The sequence below is a fragment of the Tursiops truncatus genome, chromosome 2, assembly GCF_011762595.2.
Source record: "Tursiops truncatus isolate mTurTru1 chromosome 2, mTurTru1.mat.Y, whole genome shotgun sequence".
Taxonomy (NCBI): domain Eukaryota; kingdom Metazoa; phylum Chordata; class Mammalia; order Artiodactyla; family Delphinidae; genus Tursiops; species Tursiops truncatus.
The window spans coordinates 80,422,318-80,443,277 of NC_047035.1; the positions used below are offsets into that span (position 1 = coordinate 80,422,318).

Below are 20,960 nucleotides of genomic sequence, written 5' to 3' on the forward strand. Positions count from 1 at the left end.
TGCTGACACTCCTAATAAGGAATTAATCCCTAAGTCAATGCTAACACCATCTACTAAGTTGCTACAAGTTATTAGATATTAACCAATTATCAAGTTGAAACAACAATCCATTCGACCAATGTCTATTTATCACAAACTCCTCCGTACTGAGCACTTTGCTGGGTATACAGAGGGCGATACAGAGAGCTGGTCTATGGAGCCAGCAGTAGGTGAGCGAGTCTCCGTAATCAAGATTGATTTCTCAGTTTCTGTTTTCCTTACCTCCTGCTGTCCAGGATACCATAAAAACTCAGCAAATGTTATCAGATAACATGCCTAAAAAGAGGCCAGTAAGTTTAAAAAAAAAAAAGTACATCTGTGTAGATGAAACAGTTAAAATGTCACAGCTTCAGAGATGACTGTCTCTAGAGTGAAGATGTATGCGGTCAGAAGACATCCATGAACTCAGGGCTTTCACTGTCCTCCCACAGAGCAGCCACGTTTCAAGGTCCCTGACGACATTCAAAGGGAAGCTTCCCCGATATTTCTGCCTTAAATGTCCAACATATGGAACAACACAGTAAAGTGTAAGAGCACCACTTTTTTCTCTAATTTTAAAAAAATCTGACACATTACTCTGGTGTCATTTTATTTCAGCCAGGGTCTAATTTTTGTTTTCTTTTTGCCAGTTGAAAGCAACTCATGCTTTATACTGGCAGAAAATGAGCAACTAGAATTCCATTTAGAATAAGAAACATGGAGAAAAGGCTCATCCGTTAAGCGGCTGATAACGATGCTGAAATGTGCGGAAGCACCAACATCTGTTTACCCAGTAAACCCGCGTTTCTACTCTCAGGTTTGAAAGCTGACTAATGATATTAAAGACCAATGGCTCTCCAAATATGTCCATGTTCCTATCTACAAAATAAGGAGGACATCCTTTAGAAATGTTCCAACTCCCTGAGCTAACTGTTATAAAGAGCTCAAAATCTTGTAGATAAACTTCTTGACAAACAAGACAAAATCAGGCTTTTTCTCACCATACTACAAAGATAGTCTTAGTTGTACCACTAGCCTCTTCTTGATCATTTCAAAGCTGGAGAGACAAATGTGCCCAGCCTAATTCTCCCTTCTGCAGCCCAAAGGGGGTGACACACTTTGGTGGGTAATCCCACCCTAATGCCCAGGAGTAGAGCGTTTGAACACAGAAGTCTTCCCCCTCACTTAGTGACCAAGAGGGACTGCAATTCCGGACCTCCTGAATGCCCCTGAACACGACGCCTCCCGGCATCCTCCAACAATAAGGAAGAGTCAGGGAAAATTTTCTTGCCAGGAGAGGCAACACTCGTCTGGTGGCAACCGGTTCTAACAGTCTGCTAAACCGTTCTGGAGATCCCAGAACAGCTAGATGCAGGCAGCTTGGGCTTTTGCAGCTCTGCTTCCAGAAATTTCCCACTGGTAGATGGCATATCCAGTCCACTGCTCACCACCTGAAGCAAACGGGGTCGCAAGCCATCCACTCCCAAATGAGCGAAGATGGTTTTCCCTCCCCACCCCCATTCCTGCCTCCATGGATTTATCATCCAGCCTCCGACCCAGCGGCCACTTTAAAAAAGGAAAAAGAGTTTGCTTTTGAGGAAGGAAAGTACATTGTATGCTTTGCATCAAACTAAGTGTTAATATGATTCATAACAGGATTCTGCTGGGATCCTCATTTATACATTTTTGAGGGTGTAACTAAATGGGCTGGCATTGAATTAAACACTCAAGGGATATTTAGGAAACATTGTTTGATTAATACAATCAAGGATAACTACAAGAATAGCTCAGTTAACAGAACATTCTGTACAAGTATAGTTGAAGTCCACAAGACTTCAGACTGTAGAGGAAATTGCTTTTTACACTACTGAAAATTGATCCTGAGCCCATGCTGACCTGCCTTTTAAATACAAGATGCAAGAAGACTCCCTAGGATATTAAACCCTATCTGAGAGTACTTCAATGAAAGAAGCAGTCGAGGACAGCGTTTTCCAGAGTGTGTTCTGGGGAAGATTGGTCCCCAGAGATAATGCAAAAAAGGGTTTCAATGGTTAAGTGAGTCTAGGAAGCCTGTGTTTCTACTCCTTGAAGACTTAAAATGCACATTAGCAAATTAGAGGATCTGAACATTCCTATACTAGAGAAAACCCTGCTCCACTCCGGCTTTCAATCTATTTAACCACAAAGTCCTTTTATTTTTTTAAAGTGATGTCTATTCAAATATCCATGGAACCATAGTTTTCCAAATATTGAAGAAGATATATTTACTCAGTCCTTTCTAGTTGATAATAATTATAACAACACTATAAAAATTTACCAAAATGTGTCCTCATAAACGTTTCTAGAATGAAGTTACATACTCGGGACCTTTGTGAATCACAATAATTTAAGTGCTTAAATTACTTAAGAGAGAATGTCAAAGTTTTTTTTTTTTTAAGCTATTTGCAATTTGTTTCTTCATTCAAAAGAATATCCACTCTTTCAAATAGACAGTATTTCAGGCAAGCATATGGGTCTGCTGTTTTGAAGACATAGTGAAGAATTTGTCATTGGCATTCAGAAGGAAGGCGATTATGTCACTACCCCCATTCAAAAATCTTCAATAGGTCCCCATTACCTACCAAATCAAGCACAAACTCCCCAGCCTGCTATTCAATGTCCTTCACAATATGGACCCAATCCTCCTTTCGAAAAAAATAATAATTATTATTGAAGGCCTCCTATGTTATCATAGTACAATGTGGGGGCAAACAGGGAAGATGCTTAAGACATGGAAAGTGTCCTCAAGAATCTTACAGTCAAACAGGATAATAAATAAGTCATGTAACCAATTACTATAGCACAGGGGAAACCTGATTGTCAGAGGAGAGAATCAGAAAAATGTGCAATAGGACTTCAGAGGGAAGGAATTACTTTCCACTTGATGAGCCTGGGGCTAGTGGCAGGGCTTAGGGCTGGGCTCAGGGCATGTAGATGCTCTACCAGCTGTAGAGCCCATAACTTCGCTTTCCCAGGGATGAATGCAGGATTGCATTTTTAGGTTCCTCATCATGATGTCAGTTGTACAGGGTCAGCTGTCAACTCTTTTAAAAGCAACTTTTAAATAAAAAATATTTATAATATTTTATTTACTATGAACCAAGCATAAAATTACTGTCATTTTAGAGACATCACATCATTCAATCCTTACTTCCCCATATCTCTTAGATTAGATATTTATTACTCCTGTTCTACAGATATAAAGTGGAGGATTGCCCATGACGAGTGACAGATCTGAGGATTTAAAGGCAAGCAGGGCGATGCCAGAGGCTACCTCCTTAACCACTGTACTGCACTGCCCCTAAGTTATCGTACCTCACGACCAGGAAAAAAATCATTATTCATCCAACATGCATCATTCGTTTCTACTTGAACAACCTTGCATGTGTAAGTGGAATATTATTCCTTATCTTCTCCATTGATTGATAGATGTCCATACTTCAAAACTCATGGCAGGGAAAAAGAAAACTATCTAGACTATGGTACCTACACCAAGGGAGAGGCTGGCATATTATTCTGGACTCTGTCCCCTTCCCTTCTTCCTACATGTAATCTATCAGTCCTCTCACCTCCATCTCCACTGCCACTGTCTTAATTCAGCCCTCATCTGCCCTCTGGACTATTAACCCTTACTCTATAATTAGTCTTGTTTTCCTCAAATGTACTCTCCACATTCTCAAAGAGCTTTTTAAAAAAATATAAATCTCATCATAAACTCCTTTCACTTAAATTTCTTTAATGGTAAACCCATATCCCTGGGGCATGGATTAAAAATTCAGATGCCCAGGACCTCCCATGGAGATCCTGATTCTGTGTGGCTGTGGTCTGCCTGGGAATCTGTATGCACAAGCCCCTTAGGAGCTCCTTATCTCCAGAAAAGTTTGGTAAACAGTGCTCTACAGGATTAAGTATAAGCTTCTTAGCCTGGTAAACAAGGATCTTCACTTACAGCCCCTACTTGCCTCTCCAGCCACCCTCTTCCCCATGCAGCCTCTCTCACAAACAGCAGCATCAATCTGGTTGTTGCCCTGAACATGCCATGTTGCCTCACACTTCGGGGCCTCTGCACCGGCTCCTCCATCTGTTTCCCGTCCACTCCCTACCTTGTTGGCCTGGAAACACCCACTGAAGGCCATCAAAGTCTTTTAAAGCCTCCCCAGTTTTGTGAAGCCTTCCATAGAGATTTCAGACAGAATTAATCACTCCCTCGTCTGCAATACCTTATAACCAGTAAGTTATATGCGATGTTAGAAGCCTGCGCAGTTATCCGTTTACATTTCTGGTTACTTACTAAAGAGTATAAAGAGGAGAGGCACCACATCTTATGAGCCATGTATCTCTAGCATCTAGGATAGTGATTCCCCTCAATGACATGGTCAATAAATGTTAAAAGAAGAGAATACTGGGGTGGGGGGGGGGGTCCACGTTAATCGCCAAGCTAGACTTTTTAAAAACTAGTGTTTATTTAATCCTAGCAGTTACCCTATGAGATAATTATTGTTCCCATTTCACAGGTGAAGAAACTAACATTCAGAAAGATTGTTGCTTATAAGTGGCAGGGCAAGGCTGAGTGTTCAGAGCCTCGTGCCTCCAAAGCCCCTCCCTCCGTATACCCCACGCCCTCTGTGTCAACAGGCCTTCCTCCATCCATGCCCCAGAACTGAATATCTGCCTTGCTTAAGACTTACTTGCATGCTTGCCCCCCACCTCACGGGAGACGGTAAGTTACTGAAAGCAGGGACCCTTGTAATTTTCATAGTTTTATTCCCAGAGTGCCTTGTTCAATGAATATCTTTGTGTATTGATTTTAAGCAACATACACTTAGAAGAGGTCTTGAGAGATCGAGAGCTTTCTGCCTCCAGACAGGTATATGTACATATCAGCCCTGGTGTGTGACAACGTGTCATAAAAGGACACCCACAAGGTAGCTTCCACAAGCTTTCAATAATCCATGATTTATCAACTTTTCTACATCATTCACATTTAGTACATAGAGATTTTGGAGGTTTTATTTCAGCGGGTGGCATTTGTTACAAATGTTAGCTGGAAGAAGAAATATGAAATTTTACACTCCTAGCCTACTTTTGTAAATCTCCAAACTTAAAAAAAAACCGAATGTTTGGTTTTGAGGCCACGGTGACATCTCTAGCTGGCGGTGAGGGTTAAGGAATGAGCGTTTTGATGAAGCAAAACTTCTACTGACAAAAGGGTAACAGCTTCACCTGGTATGAATTATTGGTCTAAAAATAGAGTACAGTAAAATATTCTTAACTGTATAATTCTCCTGAAAATTATTTAGACTTTTGGAATCCATTTCAGGATAGGGTCTCAGCCTCTGTAATGATTATCCTTTATTATTCTACTTGTGACATATAGAAATGCCAACAGAGAGAGAGATTCTAATTGATTAGATAATGGATAATGGAGAAGTTGCTCTGTATTTACAAAATACACCTCACACTTCTGATATTAATGCCCCACCTTCAGTGTCCTGCACCTGAATCGTGACAGTCTGCCGTCCTCAGAAAATCAACTCTAAGGCCTAGTTATTCTCTTACCAAACCAGGAAGAATAGTCTTTCCTTGTAAACAAAAGCAAGAAATGAAGAACATTATCTCACTACATATTATAACTATCCTGTAAAATGAAGGAAACAAAAATGCTCATGCTACACCTCTGATTTAAAACAAAAAAGCAAAAACCAAAATACTTGCAGCCTTCTTCTATGTTAAAAGATAAAATGCACAAAGAAAAAATAAGACCCATGAATGTAAACATTAGATTCCTGGCGCTTGAATGTAAAAGATCATCTAATTCAGTCCTATTTCATAACTGAGCAAAAGTCTGAAGAGATTAAGAGACTCATCCAAGGCCACAGAGCTAATTAGAGTCGGTATAGGACAGGAGGACAGGGGAATAAAGGAACTAACAGTTACTGGTTCCAGGCAATGTTATGTGTTTAACCCATGAGGTCTCACGTAATATAATATAATCTCCAGGACAACCTTGAGGGTAAGTAGTTTTTCCCCACTTTGCAGATGGAGAAACTGAATCTAGCAGACGTTGAGTAAAACTGGGATTTGAACCCATGTCTCTCTGCCTCCTAAGTCTGTGCCCTTTTCAGTGCAACCCTGACCCTAAGGCACACAGGCCTCTTGACTCACAGTCCGAGATTCTAGACAGAACCTCAAGCGGATGAAAAAGGGCTCGATACAGGGCTTGCTTACGTCACTAAAAGTAAATTAAACCTGCTCAAAAGCAAACTATGAAAAAACTGGAAGGCATATGTAGGAAACCAACAAAAGCATGTGCAGCCTAAAAATTCAAGAATTACTTCCAGACTCTTTACCTGTATGTGAAGACCCATGGCTTCCCCCAAGGTCAGTCTCATCCTAAACAAGAAGTACAAGCAAAGTGGACCCTGAGTTCATCATGGGGAAACTATTTGCCGCATTAAGCAATTTCCCTTGTTACATTACATTACATTACGCTACAAGACATATCCATACACTTACTTTTGTGTAGATAACATTATGAAAAGAAATCCCATGTCCAAATTCTGACCATATGTATATAATTTACGACAACATTAAAGAACAAATAAGACAAATCCCATTTTAACTATTGTCTTAAAAATACTATTTAAAATAAGAATCTAAAATTTAAGACCCTACCTGTAACCAAAATAATTCTAAGTTTAAGCTGATAGCCATTGCCTTATTTAAGGCAGCGTTGCATACAATAACATTTTAGTAAAAGAAAATAATTTTTATTATCTCTTAAGGATGTAATAGGATTTTTTTCAAATGTATCAATATGTTAAAAAATAGAGCTGATGAGCACAAAGTTTTGATCGAATTGTTTCCACCTTAAAAAAACTGAAATCTGTGGATTTTGCTTATTGATTCAGAAGTGGACCTACTACTGCTAGACAGCTGAGTAAGTAATCATTTCTGCCTTGAAAAAGCAGGGTGACAGACCAGGAACCAAATAATTACAATACAAAATGTGAAAGATGCTAAAATGGAGGTAGAAGGTGCCACTGGGGTGCAGAGAGGAGAACACTGGCTTATGCCCCGGGGAAATCAGGAAGGCTTCCTGGAGGAGATGACACTAGAATTAGATTTTCCTCAGTAAGAATTCCCTAGACAGAAGGAGAGGGACACACTTCCTTTAGATCTCGCTCCATTATTTCCCTTTTCAAGACCTGGCTTTCCAGCAAGCCAAGGGACCTTATTGCTGTATAGAAGGGATAGTAAAATGGTTTACTTTCATTTTAACGAGAAATCAGATTTCAGTGAAATCCCATAGTTGTTTTCTTGCTCATCGTTAGAAAGGGAGTGAATAGCTCACGACTACTGAGGGATAAATTTGGTAGATAAAAATGGTTTATATTATTGTCTGCTGTGACATCAAAATATTTTTAAAGGCCAAATTAAAAGCAAATGTCAAATAGGAAGATGAAGAAAAAGTTATTCTCCCACTACCCCACCACCCCCGTTCCTAAATTTAAAACAATAAGAATTTCAAGGAACTTTCTGAGGGTAGAAATAAGAAAGACAGAGAAAAGGGAGAAAAATAACATGGCGTCATTATAGACTATTCTTCCGAAGTAAAGACAAGACAATGAAGGGAAAAAATAGAACACGTGTATTACAATGTATAGCACCATAAGGCTGTGTCTGATGCTCTGGAGGGCTTCAACAAGTACTGTTCAGCCGAAAATCAATTGAAAAATCAGCATGATAACAGAGCATGAGTTGCCCTATAATAGCCTTAAGACCCCCAAGGCTATGCAAGTCCCTTTCATCTGCCACACTGCACTGACTCCAGGGGATCCTCACTTCCCCTCCCTGAGTACTGTGCCCGGCTGTATTTCTAACCCACTGCCTTACCCTCCCTTAGAAAGGGGAGCTGACAGGTCTGAGGATGTTTTAAAGTGGTTCTAAAGAATTTTTTTCTTTCTGCTTTATTCTTTATCTTTTCTGGACATGTGCACTCAAATTCATCCTATAATATCCACAATTTCCACAATATTAAACGGTCAGGCATAATCTCTGATTAACCTAGTAATGGTCTCATGTTCTGAATGCCTTAACTAACCTACATGAAACTGCCCCTTAATAAAATCAGAGTTCAGGTTTATGCAAACGTGACATGTAAGCAATTCACTGCATTGTTATAAAAATACATACAGAGTTCATTCCAAGATTTCATCTCAATATTTCTTCAATCACTTCCTCACAATGCCTGGGGTTTGTTCAATTTATATTTCTACTTGGCATTTGGTGCAAACCCCCAAAGATAAGATACATCTGTCCGCTAGTCACAGATCTTGGCATTTTTACCTTAACTCAATCGTGAAATGATTGGTTGAAAATTACCTTGCTTATCAGCAGGATTTCCTCATAATAAAACATTTTATTTCCAAACTTTTGAACGTGACATGAGATGTACCAACTCAGGAGTGACATATTAAAGCTTAAGGAGGACATATAAACACCCTGATCCGTGTAAGGGAAGGAAAAGCTAATTGGAAGTCAGCTTCCCTGTGATTATCAGCTTGTTTATGGGGAGGGAGGATGCCTCTGAATGGCACTGTAAATTCATCCCTGATTGTGGCGTTAAAACCAGAGCTCATTTCCACAAGCTCCCAGAAAGCCCCCCACCCAATCCATTTTGTTTAGTTACAAAGGGTTGTGCACTGTTTTCAGAGAATGACAGTTTCTCATGCTCTGATTTTCTCCAGTTTCAAGAAAAATTAATCAGTTGCACAAGCCAGTTGTCAGATTTCACTTCCCTCATGGCAGAAAGCACACATATTCATTGTCTGTTATAAGAATAAATTTTAGTAATTTTTCCCCATGTCAATATGAATATTAGACTGACCCAATTAATATGAAATGCTTCTATGCTGCTGGAACAGACAGTGCTACAGAAAGAGCCATTTGCACAACCTGTTCATGATTATGGGCCATAAGGACACAAAGATGGCACACACATTTGTGGACCATCTGAATTCTTACACGGAAAGGGGAGGGGGAAGGGGAAACGGCATGACGTTAGCTTGACTGTCGTGGGTCATGTTTTTTAATCCGGAGTATTGGACATGTAACACAGCAACAAGAGCTGATCATTTTGTTTAATCACCTTTTGGATCTTTGCCAGATGGTCTCTATTGAGAGTGCTGCAAACAGAAAGAGATGAACTGCATCTAACACGCCACCAGAGCTTTCCCGTAAATGTCTGAGAACAGATTCCAACAAGAATTTAGTCTCAGAGCAGAAAGGGATACATTTAAAAACTATGTGCATTAACTATACTTTTCCCCATAGAATCCTCACTTGGCATGAATAATTTACCCACTCTTATGCTAATGGGATCATGAAAGTATCCCTCTGTCTTTAGTGCAGCTATTCTCAGCTTTCAGTAATTACCCCACCCAGTGAAAATAACATGGCTTCTGCATTGAACACCGACTAGTACCTGACAATTAGAAAGATCATGGCTGACAGTGGACTGGTCCAGAACTGGACAGAGAACCCTTGTAGCCCAAGGAAGAGTACAGACACAAAGTGACACTGGTCATGGGGGGGGCGGGGGATGAATAGGGATGAAAAGTGGAGGAAAAGGGGGAAAAAAATTTTCCATTGTCAACCTTTCCTTTCTCTGACTTGCTATCAAGATTTTACTTAAGCAAAAATATGTTCTTCTTTACATTACTAAGTGTAAAAGACATTCATGACAAGATTCATTTTAAAGGAAAAAAAGAGAACACACCTAAGGAAATGAACTAGAGTTATCTTTAAAGCACATCTGCATTAAGTATTTATCAGAATTTTTAAAAAATCTAAATAGTGGAAAATCCTCTGCATTTTGACTTTTGGAGGGAAAAAAAAGATTACCAAACCAAAAAAAACAAAAAAGAAAACTCTTTCTCAACCTCTGTCCACAACTCCATGTTCGGTAGTTCACTGTGTAAAAATTATCAGGCTAAAACATCTGGGAAAGAAAGCTATGAAACAGCAGGGAACGTGGCTGGTTTATTGTTTATCTTTTGTTTATGAGGCAGTATTCAAGTTTAATTACTACTCTAAATTAAACTCTAACTGGCATCAGGAGACATCCCTTTACATGACTAAGTTAAAAAAAAATCTAGAAATCCCAACTCCGGGTTTTTCAAGTAAATTGATACATATAGGAAGAAATTACTCAAAATTAACAGCAATTATAGAAAGCTTTAAGTATTTATGGGCACCATTACATGCTCCTAGAGCATTTATTTATTAGAAGAGTTTAATTTTATTTCTAACGGTTGCTATTCTAAAAAGTCCTAAGAAAATCAACAGAAATTATTTGCATGTTTGCTGATGATTAAAGGATAGTATTCTTTTTTACTTTATTTGGGGAGCCAAAAGAGAATGAAAATGCAACATAAATATTCTATAATACAACAGCTTCTTCTGTGGCAATGTTCGATTCTCAGTTACATTCTCAGTGAATCTTCTGATACAATTCGGAGGACAGGAAGGAAAAGAAATGTCACCATATTTATCATAGCAGTAAGTGACCAGTTTTGGATGAACTTAGTTCTAGGAAAAATAAAAGTTAAAAGCAACTAGCAAAAGATTATGCCAGATGGCATCTGTCATATTGTATTTAGGGTTATTTTAAAGAGATTGCCGCCACTATGAAAACATTCCATTGACAGAGTTTTCCTAGACTGAATAAGAAATCCCAGTAGAACATATTCAGGACCCATGTAAGTGGGTTTGAGGTTTTTTCCCTCTCCTCCTTTAAATATAGAACTGGAATATTTTGGTGGAGAAGATACTATTTCATGCATTATATAATAACTCAACAGTGTAATCCTATCTTAGACTCTTGCTTACCTATAAACACACTAAATCTACGGTGGGTATTTTTAGATTTCAACACCATGATTTCTGAAGAGCTGTGTAATAAATAAATATCTAGCTATGGAATTCTAGTCTCACTGCCTGGATGATAGAAAGAGACATCAACAGAGAAGTTTGGTAGGTGGCAGAGTTGAGGAGAACTATGCTGGCTTGTACAACCCTGTGTCCTGAAAGATGAGAGACGTATAGATGCTCGAATGCTAATGGATTTAGGTTAAACTGGGTCTGGCAACAGTATGGTTAACGTGCGTGTGGTGTGCAGTGTGAGCTCAGCAGTTACTGGGCCAACTGTCTCGGTATTTCTGGGAATCCTGCCTATTCACAGTGCAGGGATTGTTCAATTGCTGCAGAATGTACAAAATGAATTTTACAAAAATGAATTGTAAGGAAGGCCCCATTACAACAATTTTACAGCAAAGATGTCAACATCAATTTTTCTTTCATGCCTAGCTAATGATTAAAACAGCATATTCCATTTGCCTAAGACAATTTATTTCATACTGCCACATCAAAATATTGAAATACAAAGTTATCTTTACTCTACCCTTTTTATTCACTGCTGCTGAACCCACACCATTGTTCAAACTGGGAAAAAATAAAACAAACTTGGCACGAAATACTTAAAACAAAGGCTCATCAATATCCTCCAATTTGTCAACATCTCAATTACAGCACTGGAAAAAATGTAAATTTCATGTGCTCTAAACACTGAGAGGTCTATTCTCTTGCCAATTCACATGCGTAACTCCCATCAGCGTTAATGGGAGTTACACAAACCCATCAATAATAATAATACTTTGTACATATATTGTGCCTTTCATCTAAGGCTCTCCAAGTGCTCTGTGAACAAGGGGGCTGCTTCCTAGTCTTTACTCTGGCAAAACCCACAACGAAATACAAAGCAGCTTTTGACTCATCAGGTACAGAATTAGGGACCCCAAGCCTTATTATCAAGCCCAATTTTACTGATGGGAAGCCAGACACAAAGAGGGCCAGTTACTTCCCCAGAGTCCCAGTCTGCACCCTAATTTTATCCCTGAAAAACCAGACTTTCTTCTTCATTTTCATGTGACTAACAAGATAAACTCCCTTCCTTTAGCTGCTTTTAGCCAAAGAAATCAGAGTGAATTAGTCTGGTTCCTATTTATGTAGTTTACTGCTAGGCATGTGCTGTGTGGAAAAGATAGTAAGGTCAGGTTTCACATTTTATCAAGTTTGTTTCTTAGAATATTTTTAAAATTTGATTTTTCCCCCTCCTTTTGGTTTGCTGCACAAACGCGGAGAAGGAAAAGATGACCTTTCACCTGTGTAACTGTAGCTCTTTCCCTATCAAGTCATAAACTAATGAGATATTTTTAAGTTCCAAAGTAAAGATGTGTATGACTCATTTTAGTAGAAATATTCCCCAAATTATAAAGCAACATAAATGCATATATTGTTTTACAGCATATGGCTATTAAAGTTTAATTTAAAATGTGTATGAAAACATTGTCTTTAGTACAATTCATCCCTATTTTTTCTGTTTATCATAATTTGTTTTGAAACTGAATCATTTTACAGTTTTCCATATGCCTGTTGTGCTAATAAATTCTGAATAAGCAAGAAAACTCTTTTCTAAACTAAAATGCTTGATTTCCAATGAAACACTTTAATATATTTAATACGAAGAACATAAATTTCCTTCGTAGGTTTTCCATTATACATCGACCCTAAGATTTAACCTAGGATAAGCATATGTGATTTCAGTCAATATCTCTGTTGACTTTGCCCTGAAGCAGATAATTAATCTTTCCCACAGAAAGCTACTCTGGACAATTTGGTGGGACAAAATACCTTGAAAACATATATAGAATACCCTTCAACATGTGTTTTGGAGTCACTGATGTGGTCAGCCAGGTAGGAAATTCTCCATGCCAAGAGAGTCTTCATTTTCTAGGGATCATAACTTTTTTTGTCCCTCACACTTTAATACAGTAAAATGACTGACTTCCTCGTACTCAAAATACATAAGCTACCATGTCCATTCTTTAATCCCACGGAGATATGATTAAAGGAACAAAATCCTACAGAGATCAAATCCTTCAACATGGCATCAGTGGGTGCAGCTACCCACAACACAGAGGTTTGTGTGTTATGGTTTTTACCCAGTGTATTGGTCTCAGAGTTTTTCTCTTTCCCGACCAAAAACAAAAGCAAAAATAATAAGCCAGCAAAACTAACCAAAATGATAAAACTCTATGCCCTGGCCGTGGCCACAGCCATCCTGTGCCCCAAACCTCAGGGTCGTCCTTCTCTGCCTTCCCTTCTCTCTGGTCCTCTCCTGCTACCTTGCTGGCCATAACTCAACCAAGCCAACTGAACCAGTCAGTTTTAAATTTCAGTTGGGACCTTGGTGACCTGTTAATGAATCTACAGAGAGGAGAAAAACTCACAGTGTCGAGTTATGCCTGGTGTTGCTAGCTGACTTTGAGTCAGAAATGCTTGAAGCGTTAACGTAATTGCAAGAATGTGAAAAATGAAGCGCCAGGCTCCTGAGCAAAGTGAAAGGTCAAAGCGAGCCTCACACACAACAGTCTTTGGAAGATAGCCTCATTAGACCATTAAGTCTGCTTCTCCTTTCCCCCTCCCTCGTACCATGTTTAGGGTAATTTGCTTTTATTAATAAATACATTCCCTCCTTTGTGGCACAGTAATTTGGGGTGGAGGGGAAGGGCGGAGTCTTAGAAAGCTTTTCAGATTTAACCACACCAAGAAGTCCTTCTCCATGACATGGAAACACAGTGAAGCCACTGCGTTGCAGATCTACTGAATGTATATACGTTTCATCTTCAGAATGCCTTATAGTTTAGTTTTCTTACATACTGTCTAAGTGGTCTAATAAAAACGGTATAGAAAGCCTAAACAGATACAGTTCACAAGTTCTTCCACAATTTACCATCTGACAGTATTCATTTCTGTGTTAGCTGCAACTTGTTAAACCTAGATTCTAAGTTGGACCCATTCATAAGTTAATGGCATCCTAGAAGGGACACTTTTCTAGACTCTTCTAGAATACTAGGAATCCAAAATCCATGGCCAGGAACTTGGAGTAGTAAAGGCCCTCGCCCTACATCAACCACCCTTTTCTAAATGGCATATATGACTACAGCTCAAGCTGTTAAAACTGTCCTCCACTTGGAAGACTGTCTAATGCTTGAATATGGTGGCCATAAACACAGTCATAATAGAGATGAAATAGACCTAGGAGATCAGACACCATCTAATGTTAAATATTAAAAAGTAAAATCTATACACTTTCCTGGCCCACATTCAATAATGCATCTTCTTTTAAATTATTATTTTAGCCACAGAAGAGTCATCCCTACCAATATATAATTGCTCTCTGTGTGATAGGTGAGTCTTCAATGGTCAAATTTATTCTAAATTACTCTAGGCTTCCTTGTCACCTGTAGTTGACGTCCCCCTTGCCTTCTGATTATTCTAATTTTTAGGATTTGTTGACAAAAGTCACCACGTCAGCTGAATGGAAATGGGGACAAATAATCTAAGAATTTCAAAATCCACCTTCCCAAAACACGATTCCATATAAAATTCACACAGTACTTTGGGGCTAAAAAGAACAGATTTTTGCATCATGTGTGCTTTAGAGGCAACATTGCCTGATTATAGAAAACCCTCATAGTTGATGTTACGAATAAAATATCCCATTTATAGTATAATTCCAACTACTGCATCATAGCAGCAAAGTAGGTCTGTCATTCTATTTACTTACACACAGGAGTAAAGTGCAGATAACCAAATTTGTAAAAGAATTGGCAGAACTAATCGATTGTTATTGTAATGCCTGCTTAAAGATTAGACATCTCACTTTGGCCTTTTTTTTTTTGTAAGTAATGTAAGTTAAGGAAAGGAAATACTGTCTCCCTAAATAGCAGCTGATGACACTCCCTAACCTGCCACTCTCCTGTTTACAGGGAGGCAGATGTACCAATATCATAAAATACTGAAGTTATTTTAGTCATGCCCACTTTGCACAGGGAGAATGCTTGACCTTTTACCTTGTTCACTGCTGTTGTCTCCACTCTGGGATGCATGGCCCCCACTGGAGGGCCCTGGGGTGCCTGCTGAGTGGGTGGAAGTTGCATCATCGTGGTCTCGCCAAGATGCAGGATTCTGATGTCAGGAGGCCAAGGAATTTTCCCGCAGTTACCATTTCAGCCATAAATGAGGAATCAAGAGGAAAGGTGCAGAGAGAGACAAAAAATACGTACATATTAGTATTTGGGGAATTAGGCACATATAGATGCCATGTCACAGTATGTTGTCTTTTCAGCAATAGGTACCAAAAGAAAGAAAAGATGCTCTAAAATCATGATGAAGTGATGGTTACATCAGTGTACACATTTGCTACAACCAACTGAAATAGACGCTTATACACCAGATGCATTTTATGATACAAATTATACCTCAATAAAGTGAATTTTTAAAGTTAGGAAAAGAAAACCTCCTTAAAACTCTAAAAGCCTGCTATCTTAATTAGGGCACACTCTTCCAAGAAATAGGTCCCAGTGCTCTTGGATACCAAATACTTCAGAACATTAACATCTACAAAACTCTATGACTCCCTTAAAAAATTCACAGACTGTAGAATGTATGGGACAGCCCTTCACATCAAATACACTGCCCTACTGACTCTCAAAATTATCGTCAACTTATTATACAACCAACAGAGACAATAATATTAATCACTGAATCAATACCTTCTGCTTTAATTTGCACAAACAACAATCAGAAAATGAAACAACTATGAACTGTAACCCATCTAATAAGATGGAAAGGACTTCCTTTTGAGCTGCATGGAAGGCTTAAAGTCACAGAGCAGTGCTTTTTCCTGGAAGAACTGCTTGTTTTAAGGGACACGTAAGGTAAGCCGGGAGTTATAGCTCACGCTACTTTGCTGAGTGTATTCTTCTCCTGTTCCTCCTCCCCTTTCCTGATCATTCCCAATACCCTGCTGTTGCTTAAAGGAAAACAGGAATTCTAATGTACAGGAAGGACTTTATCAGCACCACATGAAGGCAGGCAAGAGATGGAATTTCCTCTGGCAGAAATGGAGAGTAGGAACAGCACATGAAACAGACCAGCCTTAAGGACAGAGCTGTACACTTGTCACCTGTATGCAATGACTTTAACTAAGCACACAGAGCTACTAGCAAGCAAATTTGTTCTGGGGTGCGGGGCAATACTTTGGGGGCAAAATAATCTAAAAAGCCCCATCAATCTCTCAAAGTACACTATTTCTTCTTACAAGAATTGGTGACTAAGGACTCAGACTCACATGCCTGTAGGCAACATGTTAACATCTTGACCATCTGAAAACAACCTTGCCGTGTTGTCATCATATATAGTTTATCCAGAAAAAAATCAGTCTATCATTTTTCTCAACCTCAACCCTATAATGTACAAATAGAACATAAAACTTCACCAAAATGAAATCAAGAAACCATGGTGAGACAAAATAGGGAGCGAGTCTCATTTGGAAGAGGAACAACAAAAAACATGTTTGCCTCTACAGACCTGCTTCAAACCACTGTAAATTAATATTTAGCATTTTTGATAGATGGTGAAATGACCCAAAGCTCTAGAGATTAATGACACCTCTATCAAATAATGCTGCTACACTGCTATCATGCAAACCATTGATTCAGAGGCAAAACCTTAAGCAGAAATTTTGTGACTGTGAATATGGCACAGGTATAGATCTCTAAAGTAAAGATACGTTTTCGAAAGTAGATTAGGGAACAAAGGCGAGCAGAATAAAATGAAAACCAAGATTCTCTGCTGCCTGTACGAAGACAAAGTTGTGCCTGTGATGTCTCTTTTTATCTAAATTAGAAACCCCTCCAATAGTTTCAAGCTAAAAGCAAACAGAATACCGGGACTCTTCAAGATTTGCAACCTCTTCGCGTCAGCTGTTTGCCGATGGTAATCAGATAAAGAGCTAGAAGGAAAGAAAGAAAGAAAGAAAGAAGGAAAGAAAGAAAGAAAGAAGGAAAGAAAGAAAGGAAGGAAGGAATGAAGGAAGAAACAAACAAACAAAGAATAGCATGGTGTGAGTTTAGTCCTGCAACAACACTGGCTAGAACCTTCTTTTAGAAAAGGCAACACAGTCACCTAAGCTAAACTTTTCAGTGCACACAGCAAGTGATGTAAATTTTATGCACTGCAGGCTTTTTATTAAGCTGGCTGCTATAAAAGCTCCTTACCCCTCATGAAAATTACACTAATTAACCACTAACACCTCAACTATGTTTTAAGGCAAATGTCATCTAATAGCTATTATATAATCGTTCACATGAAGGTCCAGCGAGTTTTTCTGTTTGGGTGCTAGAATGATTTTAAGGGATCACTCAGAAGGACTTCCTGCAATGGAAAGCACTGGTCTGTCCCCATCAGTCAAACCTGTACTGAGTTTTAAAGTCAGGCCTCACTAGTTTATAATTCAGTTGATTTCCTTCCCTGGTTTTCTGGAGGAGGTGGTCTCTAAACCAAAGGGGTGAGAAATAGGCCACGTAAGCAAATATTACTTCTAGAGCAGCCGGTTCCTCCAAACGAGTTGGGTCTTGGGTTTTCAGCCCAGTCCTGAAATTTGCTCAAGTTCACTATCTAACCCACCATGCCCCCGTCTCTTCCGCCTTATCTCCCTCATATCCTCAAAGATGCTGTCCTACAAAAGTGTCACAAGATGTTTATTTCCATAGAGTGTCTCAAGGTTTATGATCTAGGTTGAGAGACTGACACAAGCTAGTACCAGGATATTCATCTAACTTGAAAGTAGGAAAAACAGCTGAATGCCTTTGAGGTTTCAAGTTGAAGAATTACCCCAAAGTTTTCTGTATTCAGCTACACCCTGGTGACTTGATCAAAGACACATATTGATAATCTGGCCAATAAAAAACTGCTACCTCCTCCATAAAAAAACTTTAGAAGCAACATGGATAGATACAATATAGTCCTTTACCCACAACACTGGTTTGTTCTCAGACTGAAATATTTGTTTGTATCACAACTCCTTTCTTCTTCTCCCTCCCTAGATAGTTTCCAAGTTTACATCTTTCAAGAATAACTGCCTGGCTTTCTGCCAAATTATATGCAGAAGTTTAGTGAATCTTGAAACCAAAGTGGCATATGAAAGCATGTAAAACACATGACGTACGTAGAAAAATAAAGAGAAATGCTTTCTGTGGGCACGTGTGTGGGTGAGTAGTCAGGTAGATGCATTCCACAATATATGTCCTGTTCTTCAGCCAAAAGTATCATGAAGACATCCGAGGGCAAGAAGGAAACATGCTTCTATTCCCAGAGGCTTTAATAATTAGGAGTCAAATATGGTACTGTCCTTGCTCTTATGTAATTGCGTTAAAGAGCGGTGTTAGCAGGAGGAAAGCAGTGAATACTGAGTGGAGCACAATAGAAGAAGATGGAAAATAGATACAAGAAGCTAGGTCTCCAGGGGCAGTATTTTCTATTTGCTGGGTTACAGACTCACAGCTGATAATGCAAGTTGTAATTAATATAAAAGCAGGAGACAAGATGGGGAGAGCTTGTAGTAGCGGGGCCACAGGAGATCACTCTGCTGCTCTCCTCTGTTTCTCATTTACACACAGCTTTCCCTAGAAAACACAATTCTGCCAGTGTTTTCTCCCTTGAAAGTTAAAAAAAAATTGATTTAGCACCATCATTGAATTTTGCTAAATCTAGGAAAGAGCATAGAGAGGATAGGTGTCTCTGGGCATAGAAAGCAAATCCTCCCCGTGCCTCTTTTGTTGAGGTTGCAGATATGGTGGAAATTATAACGTTTTACACCATTATGGTATTTCTCGGGGCGGGGGGGGGGGGCTGCCTATAGGACAATACTTAACAAGTCCCATTGAATTGGCGGGATAGTTGAAATGATTCCACACAGCTCATGGTTCTTCCACTACAAAAAGACAGTGGAGTAAAATGTGTAAGCATTTCTAAATAAATACAAAACCGAATGGGAAAGTAAAATGTATTAAGCTTCTAGGAGTAAAAAAAGAAGCTATACTACACACAAGTTTACCTAAAATAATCTGAAACTCGTCTTAGACCCCAAATGAAAAGATGATGCAATGGATATGGTATAGGAGAAAGAGCCTTAAATTGGAATTAAGACTCAAGGGTGCCACCTCCAACTGTCATGTGACCTCAGGTGATGAACTTCATTTCCCTGGGACTTGTTTCCTTTCTCTCTTTAAAATTAAGAAGTCAGACAAAATAATCCCTAAGGTCACATCCACTTCTTATTTCTATTATTAAAAAATACTTAAAGCATTTGATTTTCTGGAACCTACACAACTAAAACACGATACATAACACCAAGCCAGAAAAAACCTACGAACTTGGAAAATACTGTAAAGTAATTCAGAATATGTACTTGTAGGTAGAAAGTAAGAATAAACACATATAAACATACTTTAATCAGCAAACGGAGCATGCAAAACTAGTTTGACTCGAGATAGTCACACAATAAAGGCACGATATGCTTGTATCAGTACACATAATTCATGTAACTTACAGGTTTCCTATGACTTTAAGATGTTTTACTCCTAATTAACATTGTGCAAAAATTATTTTTAAAAAGAAGAGGAAGACTCCTATCATGAGGTAGTCAAGCCTATAAAAGTTAAAAACGTTAGTTGTACAGTTTGAAAAAAATGGTGGAATTTCAACTTTGTTATTCTAAAGTTGACATAAGAACTCAGAACTGTGTGTGCTTTCAGAACACGGACTCACTCTTTAAAAATGTAAATAGAGCCGGGGTCTTTCCCTCATCTCCCCGCTTCCACCCTCTATTAGGCTTTGGGAATTAATATGTGGGCAACTCTCACGGAAGTGGCAGGTACTCTTTGCAAATGATTCCTCCTCCATCTAATGGAGCAAATTTTAGAGAAGACAGAAATTTATTGTTGGTGTGTTATCACGTTATAAAATGTCTCCTATAATTTTGAATTGTGTTGGGATACTGTATAGGACGTTTAGCCTGAAAAAAAATGGGAAAATGAATTTTTAATATATCAAAGTTTTAATCTGATAGTGAATGTCTGTGGTTGTCAACTGCACCTTTGTTTAATTTCATCTCATCACAGTTTCTCTGAAAGCAGACTCCAACTGCACAACCTACATGATTTCAATAACACAATTATTCTTGATGGGAAATTGACAGAAAAGCCATCAACCACCAGAAACTACACAACAGCGACAGAAAGCCCATGCCCCCAGCCAGGTCTCCTTGAGTTGGTAGACAGAACTCAGAGGTAGAACTTTCCCGGAACAGGTCCCCCGAGACCTTGGATAACACACCGTGAGGTCTGATCTTACACCAGAACGTAAGAAACTATCTGATAAAATAAATCATTCATATTATTAATGTTAGTCAAATCCCAATATTACCCCTTGGTATTCTATAGACCAATCACTTAAACCTATCTGTCTCCTCACTGCCCACTCCCGGCTGATTTTTCAGACACTTGCCTGAATTTTGTCAGAAGCAAGGTTCTAGGGATTCTTCCCTTTGACTTAACCCATTTTTTAAAACTGTACAGACAAATAAATTTGACATATTCAGAGATGCAAAAGAAAACAAGAGAATATTTTCATTTAAAATACAGCTTTCAACATAGAAATTAAAATAATTTTTCTTTTATTAGTCAGGTTATCAGAGCCACTCAATTTTCAGGCACCTGCCATTAACTGTTAGTAGATACAATTGTATTTTCTTCCCTATACTTAATTCATCCAAAATAAATAAATAAATAAAATGTAGTTCCTTATGTACATTAATTAGGAATAACAATATTACCGTATGCACTTCAGGTGAATGGAGCTTAGGTCAGAGAACGTATTTGAAAAACAAATACAGTTCATTTATCTAAACATGATCTAAAGATATGTAATATCTT

At 38.7% G+C, this 20,960-nt stretch overlaps 1 protein-coding gene across 8 annotated transcripts in view; it reads right to left on the reverse strand.

Moving 5' to 3' along the window:
• MEIS2 (Meis homeobox 2) overlaps window positions 1-20,960 on the reverse strand; it is a 200,981-nt gene that overhangs the window by 169,984 nt on the left and 10,037 nt on the right. For all 8 annotated transcript variants that reach the window (XM_033851424.2, XM_033851426.2, XM_033851425.2 and 5 more), the window contains one exon: window positions 15,036-15,150. In XM_033851424.2, the coding sequence (XP_033707315.1) occupies window positions 15,036-15,150 (115 nt within the window). The remainder of the gene's footprint in view (window positions 1-15,035; window positions 15,151-20,960) is intronic.